Source organism: Camellia sinensis, chromosome 6, assembly GCF_055761805.1.
Source record: "Camellia sinensis isolate YWXY chromosome 6, ASM5576180v1, whole genome shotgun sequence".
Taxonomy (NCBI): Eukaryota; Viridiplantae; Streptophyta; class Magnoliopsida; order Ericales; family Theaceae; genus Camellia; species Camellia sinensis.
The window spans coordinates 128,856,413-128,866,306 of NC_138966.1; the positions used below are offsets into that span (position 1 = coordinate 128,856,413).

At 39.1% G+C, this 9,894-nt stretch overlaps 1 protein-coding gene across 1 annotated transcript; it reads left to right on the forward strand.

Moving 5' to 3' along the window:
• Positions 1-6,164: 6,164 nt before the first annotated feature.
• On the forward strand, positions 6,165-8,004 carry LOC145792880 (uncharacterized). The gene is made up of 2 exons (XM_082874732.1): positions 6,165-7,362; positions 7,683-8,004. Exons 1-2 carry the CDS (start codon positions 6,297-6,299, stop codon positions 7,715-7,717), a joined length of 1,101 nt encoding a protein of 366 aa, XP_082730858.1. The 5' UTR covers positions 6,165-6,296; the 3' UTR covers positions 7,718-8,004.
• Positions 8,005-9,894: the final 1,890 nt, after the last annotated feature.

Sequence of the window (9,894 nt, forward strand, 5' to 3'; positions counted from 1 at the left end):
GCTTGTCTGCCGTCGGAATTGGAAATATAGTTCCAGAATACAATGCACGAAACTTGTCTGCACGGTAGAATAGGTCAATCGAGTTATACACATTCCTCCTACAATTTTGGAACAAAACAATAGCATGTGAACATGGGAATCCATTCAATTGCCACTGAAAAGATGAACATGTCCGCCTGCTTACATCAACCAATACTAACGAGTGCAAGTGAACCTTGTAAACATTTTCATTAGCTTGACTAACAATCCAAGACCGGCCCGTTTTTAACTCCGATGCCAACCCCTACGAATTTGAAAAACATCACCCCACATGAGCAAAGTTGTTATACCAAACAAAGAACCATAAAAACATTGCACGATTAAAAATGTCACCACATTAACAATGATGTTCTGTATGTGACCTGCAAACAATGTTAGGAATGTGTACATGCATCCTACAACAAACCTGAAGTAAGCGTTAGCCCAATGCTTAGGATGCAAATCTTTCATGAAATCTTTGATAATTGCTAGGCTTGACTGTTTCAATACCTCCAATTTCTCATTGAAACATGTTACCGTGGGGGCGTAAGAACATTCTTGCAACTTGCGCATCAGTCCAATCTTGTGCGTTGCATTTACATATTTCACCCGGTCCCTCAAGTTCATTTGAAGATGTAACAAATAGAACGCATGATGTGCCAAAGAAAAAATTGTAGGCATTAATTGGAGCAATCCAACGTTACGGTCAAACACGAAAGTCAACGTAGGCCCTTCGTTGACAATGTGTGACAAATGTCGTAAAAACCACTCCCAATTGGCTATATTTTCATAATCAACTATTGCAAAAGCCACTGGGAATAAACCTGAAAACAACACATGCCCAAGGATTTCAGAGGAAAACAAAAGGCATCAACCATCAAAATAATGTAAACTATTTTTCACCAATTTAGAAAGACCACACGTCAGGTTGTATAACATAGTAATACTCTAACCTTGGTTGCCGTCTTTCGCAGTGGCAGTGAGCAAATTCCCCTTAAATCGGCCCTTCAAGAACATTCCATCCAGAAAAAGCAAAGGCCAGCATTGATTGAACCCATCTATGCATGCACGAAATGAAATAAAATATCTAACAAACCTTCTGAAATTGTGATCAAATTCGAGGTTGATGTAACTGTATGGATTTTTCTCCATCACCGTATCACTGTACCACCTGAGCTAGTCGAATGACATGGCATGATCCCATAAACTATACCATTTGCCTTCTCTACCCCAACCATGCAACTCGATAACTAATATCCAATCCATTATCATTCTTCATATCAAACACCACATCCATTCAGCATGTTAACGATTGGGCACAAACCCAGTCCACGAACACATCAGACACCAATTCAGAACCGGTACGCAGGTTCCTATACGTCCGTACAACAGCACCACAAGTGTGCATACTATCGAACCTTCTAACACATAAAACCCCATTAGATGGTAACACCCTTGCATGTACCGACCATGAACATTCGGATGATAATGCAAATTTGCAAACAGCTGTAATCTGCACAGAGTCATTTTTCACATACTGGTACTGAAAGCCACATTCAACAAAAAACTTGGCAAGCACAGTCCAAAACTCATTTGCAACCCTCCCTCACAAAACATTGACCCACATACGTAATACCATATGTCCACTCAACAGAAAAATAATGCTTCGATTTGTGAGGGCAATACGTTGGCAACAAATCTGTCTGGTCGTCCATATCAAACGTCGACCAAACAACTGAAGTCGTTCCATCATGCTCCAAACAACCCACCACACAACGGTCATCAGCAGACCCACCACCCCGTAATTAAATGAGTACAATTATATGTTCGAGTTCGAATGACTTAGCAAGACATATCATGTTTTGAATATCATCATCGCAATCCACCTTAAACTTATTATGACCAAGTATGTCGAACAACATGAAAACTAGACCCAAAACCAACCCATCAAACTTCCCACAAAGAACATCAACTATATCGTCGAACGTAGAGGCACGATGCAACCGAACAATGGCATTAGTTTGTCCGTACGTGCGTAACAACAAAACCGTGGCATCCATACCTGCTCATTACACAAACACATACCCAGCACAGTTTGAGACATAAAGCATTATGATAATGTAAATTGCTGAGACCCACAAGCCAATCCACTTAACTTGATGTACACCACCACATTTACTTAGTGAATAAATACAGAAATAATCCCCATAGATAACCAAAACCGCCCCAACGCACATATACACGTTTACAACGTAAATGGATTGATAGATAATCCCCAAAATCAACATTACTAACATACACGAATGGCATGCAGATGAAACCCAACAATAACAATACTCACAACCATCCACATAAACAATCATATCACAAGCAGTAATTTAAAAATTAAAAAAAAAAACAACGGAAATTAACAAACCTTGTGTCATTCTGGCATACTCAAATAAAATGCAACAGCACCGTCTCCAACAAAACAACACCAGACAAAAAAAAAAAAACACCAATATCTCCCTTTACTACAACACACGAACTATCTGACACCACACTAAAACATCCAACCTGTTAAAACCAACATCCACCGTGATACACTCCAAAAAATCCCACTCAAAATGATATCTTTCACAACTAACGCACCAAAATCCACTCGCGCAGCGAACTGTTCCCAAAAATAAATCATCCAAAAGGGCATTCCAGTAAAGAGATCCACATTCCCAAAACCAAGCGGGACCAATCAGTCCATCAGAAAACTTACAAGACTAGTTTTGACCCAACCTTTGTTATATTCCGGACTCGGGTTTCGTAGTTTAATATTATTATCCATGTCTTGTTTTCCCTCTTTTGTCTTTGAATTGGAGTTTTGGAGTGTCTTGGGCATGTTTGGGATAGGTTGGTTGCTAGTCGTTCAAGTTGCTGCTGTCCAGAAAATTGCTTCTTCGCTCGAGCGAGACTTCTTGCACTTGAGTGAGCTTTGTGTGCTTCCAGCATTTTTGCAGGGCTGCAAAGATTTTGAGAGAGTAATGTTCTTCGCTCAAGCGATGGTGTGCGTCTGTAAAACTTCTGAAGGTATGTATTCTGCACTCGAGCGATGCTTCTTGTGCTCAAGCGAGGTCACTTATTGTGTCTGGTCACTCGAGCGAGCCTCGCGTATATCAGTTCGCAGTAGCACTTTCTTCTTCATTTTTTGACTCCTTTTTACTCAAAAAACCCTAGATTGGCTCTTCCTCTCTTTAAAAACCAATTTCTCTCTAAAAATCCCCTAGAATCTAAGGGTCTCTCTATCCTACTCCCTTTGAGAAAAAGGTGGAACACCTCAAAGGCTACCATTACATCATAATAGAGTTTGAATTCATCACTTTTGAAGTTTCTCCACTTCTCCTTTGGGCTTTTACACTTGAGGTAGGGATATTTTACACCTTAATATGATCTTTAACCTAATTATTTGTTGTTATGTATAAATGGTGAGATTTGGAAGTAATTTGGGTAAACTTAGGGTTTGGATTCAAATTAAAAAGAGGGGTTTCCATGTTGGGTTACATAAATGAATATGGGGTCTTGAATGTGAAGTTCTCTTGTGTTAGAATGGTGGAATTTAGCCTTTGGATTGATATTTGAAAAAATGAGAAATTTGCCTTAATATGTTTTAAATAATTTTTTTATATAAATAATGGAATTGGTATGAAAAATGTTAAATTGGGAGGATGTATGAATGAACGGTGTAGTTGGATTTGTTTAATCACTCACCTATGGAAATTTGATGAATTATCTGTTATAAAGATTGTATATCTGTTTAGAAATAATTATATTGGGCTATCGGTGGAGGATAACTATGATTGTTGTAGAAATTGCATGAGAATTTGGTGAATTGAAACTAATCTTTTAAATTGTGTCATTGAATATGACGGTATGATAAGACATTGAGTATGTATAGTTGATAGTCATTGAATATAACGATGCTTTTAAATTCATTGTATATGTATAACGTTTTGGGAGGAGAAAGGGGATGTACTCCATATTTGAAAGAAGATAAGGGATGGACTCCATTGAAATTAAGTTGGCCAGAGTGTCCAAGGTGAAAGTCCCGAAATCTTATGTATACATGGATGCCAATTCCGCGGACGAAATTTCCGTAAAATGGCAAGGTTGAAGTGTCTGTATGATAGTTATGTTTATTGAGAACCACTGAGTTGTAGTCTTGATTGGGTTATTTGGAAAAATTATACACTTGGCATATGACTTGAAATGAAATAAATTAACTTGAAATGAATAAATGGAAATGGATTGAGATGCGAATATCAATATTGAATGGTCACGGGAAGAATGTATGTTGGATATAACATTGAACGTTTATCTGACACTTATATCTTAGTTAAACCTCATATATTGTGATAGACTGTTTCTATTGGGTTTTGACTCACCCTTACTTGGAAAACCATTTTCAGGTACCGGTGACATGCTTCCTCCAAGGACATAGCTTGAGAGGACCCAGGAGCTTGAAGCTCTCTTTTGTTTTAATCAAGTAATGCCTTGAAAAGATGTAAATCCGTAAGGCATTTATTTTGTTGTCATTAACTGGTGTTACATGCTATAGATTCAGGATGAATATTTATGAATGTATAATCCATGTAATATCTTTGTAATACAAACTCTAATGAATGGAAAAGCATTAATTCTATTATATTCATTTCTCTTTATGAGTTGGATTATTTATGCTATTTTGGGAGCGTTACACTAAATGTATCAACATTCCTCCATATACAATAAATGATGAAAAAAAAAACACAACTGTCTAATTTATTCACAATGAGATCTTGACAGTAAACACATTGATTAAAAATTATGGCTAATTATATCAAGATTCCATAAATATTGACCTTCTCAAGTATAAAAATTATGTCTTCCTGAGGGTCTTAAAGGGATAAAAAGTGAAATATTTTTATAGTTGAATGGGATAAGTTGATATTGTTAACAGTTTTTTTTTAGATGGGAAAAGCCATGAGGCAGGTTACAAAGATTCAGAAAGAATTAAGGCGGACAAATTTGGCGGAACCTCTTCAATGCATACAAGCTCCGACACAATTCAAAAGTTTGCAGTAACAGATGGCCATGGGGGAAAGGAAGAACTCTCCCATCTGAAGGGCCTTAATAGTGCCGAGTGACGAGTGAATGGCCTTCAAGGTGGATATCAGAGTCCCAGTTTTGATGGCAAAATTTGTAGCTCGCAACGCCGCATGGGCCTCAGCACAATCAGCCTCACCCCAGCACTGAATCTTTTCCGACAATGAAGCAATCACTTCCCCACATGATCTCGAATAATCACTCCGACTCCAACCAATTTCTGGTTGGAGAAAACAGCAGCATCAAAATTCACTTTGTAGAAGCCCTCCCTTGGCACCAACCAACGAACAATAGGTGTGGTTGTGGCAACCCCTTCCACCCGATTATGCACTTGACCAAAATCTTGCACAAGCACACAAACCCAGAAAACCATGTCGTCAGCAGGTCAGTGAAGATTACTAAAGACGACTTGATTGCAAGCAAGCCACAATCCCAACATAGCACAAAAAAGAACTCCAAACCATGTTCATCAACAAGATTGTCAACCTCCAAAGCCCAATGTAGAAAATCAGAGCATGCCCACGTGATACTTCCAATTGCAGCAGACTGCGGTCCCAAACCCGACTGGCCAATACACAATCTCGGAGACAATGCACTAAGGTCTCAACCTTTGTTTCACACAGTGCACAATTTTCATCAATCGGTAATTTTTGGCGCCTCAATAAAGCTCAGGTTGGGACAATGTTCAAACAGGCTTTCCAAGCAAATACCTTGATCGTTCTAGGTAGGCCGAGGTGCCAAATTTCCTTCCAAAATTGATGTTGTTATTGGAAATCAAGCAAGCTATTTGTTAATGTAATAAAACCAGCTGCATGCTTATATCATTAATATATATTTAATAGGTAGTGCTTCTCCATCAGATGATTTATTGTAGTGCTTTAGGTAGTGCCTTCAACTTTCGGCTAGTGCCTTCAACTTTCGGCTACTTTGTATTTTTATATGTTTGCTTTCATAATGTAGTATCATAATGATGTTGTATTAGCTCTCCTATATAATGGAGCCTTCTCTTCATGTTTAATACACAATTGAATCACAGAGTGTATTAGCTCTTTCAATCACTCTCTCTCTCAATATTTATTTCATGGTATCAGAGCAGGTGTAATCCTGTCTCATCATCAATATTTTTTGTTGTCTCTCTCTTCTACTCAAATCTATTCTTCTATTTCATGCCTAAATACGGTCCAGCTTTTGGAATGGCTATCGACTCATCCTCCTCTTCTTCTGATATTATCATCTCATCATCTTTATCCTCTCATCAAATGGAAACCTCTCATCTTCCGATCACCGCCCATAAACTGAATGGGCAAAATTATTTGCAATGGTCTCAATCCATATTAATGTTTATACGGGGAAAGGAGAAAGACGACTACATCACCGGAGCCTCAGCACTACCAGAAACCACAACATCAACCTACAAAAGGTGGATAGCTGAAAATAACATGGTCATGTCGTGGCTCGTCAACTCTATGACCACTGACATTGGCGAAAATTTTCTGTCATTTGATACTGCCAAAGAGATCTGGGACATGGCAAAAGAAACGTTTTCAGACAAGGAAAACACATCTGAAATCATCCAGCTTGAAAGCTCCCTCCACGATTTACGTCAAGACAATCTTACGGTAACTGAATATTTCAATACCCTTACTCGTCTATGGCGTCAACTTGATACGTTTGAGGTTCATAACTGGCAGTGTGTTGCTGATGGTTTGTTGTATAAAAAGATTGTCGAAGGGAAGCGTGTGTTTACATTCTTGTTAGGATTAAACACAAATCTTGATGAAATCAGAGGAAAAATTATGGGAGTAAAACTGCTACCTAGCCTTAGAGAGGCATTCTCTGAAGTCCGTCGCGAAGAAAGCCGGAAAAAACTCATGATGGGATCCCATCAACAACTGAATATGGCAGAAAGCTCGGCTCTTAAGACTCAATTCGCTCCTATTGACAACCGTCAGAAAAATAAAGGAGGTAGGCCTTGGTGTGATCATTGTAGAAAGCCGGGTCACTCGAGAGAAACTTGCTGGAAGATTCATGGAAAGCCAGCAGATTGGAAGCCACGTCAGCCTCTTGAGAAAGAAGGACGAGGTAATCATGTAGGTACAAATGAACGATCACCACAACCTGAAGCAAGCCCTTTCACCAAGGAGCAAATGGAGATGCTCCAGAAACTACTACAGTCACAATCTGGTTCGTCTTCCAACCACATCATTGGATCCGGAACCTTGGCTCACAAAGGTAATTCTTTGAACGCCTTTACTGTTGGTAAGAAACGTAAAAAACCTTGGATTGTGGACTCAGGAGCATCTGATCATATGACGGGAGATGCAACAATTTTTGATACATATAGCTCATGTCAAAATAATTTAACGGTCCGAATAGCAGATGGTTCACTATCAAAGGTTGCTGGTATAGGTTCAGTTGTGCTGTCTAGGAATCTTATTCTCAACTCTGTTCTCCTTGTTCCTGACTTGGACTGTAATTTATTGTCAATTAGTAAACTCACTAAGGAAAAGAGGTGTGTTACTAATTTTTTCTCCACTCATTGTGAATTTCAGGATTTGGATTCGGGGAAGACGATTGGCAATGCTGAGGAATGCTCTGGACTCTACATCCTTAAGGAACGCCACTATCCACAGGAACAACCTCAAACGGCAATTCGTGGTAGTTCTTTTTCGGTTTCGTGTCAAAATAACGATAGAGCAATTATGTTGTGGCACTATCGCTTAGGTCATCCGAATGTTATGTATCTCAAGCATTTATTTCCTTCATTATTTAAAACTCCAAAACCTTTTGATTGTGAAATCTGTCAATTGTCTAAGCATGTACGGTCCCATTTTCCCATTCAATCCTATAAAGCGTCTCGTCCATTCTCACTAATTCATAGTGATATCTGGGGTCCATCAAGAATAAAAAATGTAACTGGTACTAGGTGGTTTGTCTCATTCATAGATGATCATACTAGATTAACTTGGGTCTTCCTCATGAAAGACAAATCTGAAACAAGCCAAATTTTCAAAAATTTTAAAATTATGATTCAGACACAATTCCAGTCAAAAATCCAAATTCTAAAATCTGATAATGCTCGGGACTATTTCAACTCCATTCTAGGAGAATTTTTAGCCAAAGAAGGGATAGTTCACTTAAGTTCATGTGTTGACACCCCACAACAAAATGGCATCGCTGAACGGAAAAATAGACATTTGTTAGATGTTGCTAGATCGCTAATGTTTTCCACAAATGTTCCACAATTCTTCTGGGGGGAAGCTGTTCTTACAGCAGCCTACCTTATCAATAGGATGCCATCTAGGGTACTACAATTCCAAACTCCTTGTCAACTTCTCCTAAAATCCTTTCCAACTACTCGCCTCATCTCCACTATCCCACCAAAAATTTTCGGGTGTTCTGTCTTTGTTCATATCCATCAACAGTATCGAAGTAAACTTGATCCTAGGTCGCTCAAGTGTATCTTCATTGGGTATTCGTCACATCAAAAAGGGTATAAGTGTTACTCTCCGGTCACAAGGAAATTCTACAATTCCATGGATGTCACATTTTTTGAAACCCAGTCTTACTACCCTAAAATCGTTCTTCAGGGGGAGACTCCAACCCAGGAAAATCAATTTTGGACCCTTGAGTCATTTAGTGAGCCATCCATCACCACCAAGAATCCCACACCTCCTGAGTCATTGAATCAATCTTTACCTGCCGAAAATTCTAAGTTCATTGTTGACTTGCGGGATAATGAGCACATCCAAGAGGAAACGGAGGAAGGAGCAATTTCTCAACAATCCCATGAGGCTGAACCGGGTTCTAATCCAAGCAACATTCCAGGTGACAATCTTCCTCCCACAGATAGTACTGATAATTCTGAGTTAGAAAATAGTATTCTTAATATGCCCATAGCTTGGAGAAAAGGAGTTAGATCATGTACTCAGCATCCCATTCTTAATATGCCCATAAGCTATCACCTTCGTTTCGTGCCTTCACGTCTAGCATCACGGAGATACCCATTCCTCGGAATATTCAGGAAGCTTTCAAGTATCCGAAGTGGAAGGCGGCAGTCAATGAGGAAGTTCGGGCTCTGGAAAAGAATGGTACTTGGGCAATTACTGATCTTCCAAGAGGTAAGAAACCAGTTGGGTGTAAGTGGATTTTCACAGTAAAACACAAGGCAGATGGTAATGTAGAACGTTATAAAGCTCGGTTGGTCGCCAAAGGATTCTCCCAATCCTATGGCATTGACTATCAAGAAACCTTTGCTCCAGTTGCCAAGCTCAACACTGTTCGTGTACTTTTATCCTTGGCAGCTAATCTCGATTGGACACTTCACCAACTTGATGTGAAAAATGCCTTTCTCAATGGTGACTTAGAGGAAGAAGTTTACATGGACATTCCTGCTGGACTTGAGACAACATTAAATTCCAGCAAAGTTTGCAGACTCCAAAAATCCTTGTATGGTCTCAAACAATCTCCCAGGGCCTGGTTTGAACGGTTCACTAAGGCAGTGAAAGGGTACGGTTTTGTTCAATGTCAATCCGATCATACATTATTTGTGAAGCACTCCCTAGGAGGGAAATTGGCAATTATCATTGTTTATGTGGATGACATAATTCTAACAGGTGATCATGAAGAGGAAATTGGCTTACTTAAAAAATTCCTCACAAAGGAATTTGAGATTAAAGATCTTGGAAACCTTAAGTACTTTCTTGGAATGGAGATTGCTAGGTCAAAGAAAGGTATAGCAGTCTCACAACGTAAATACGTTCT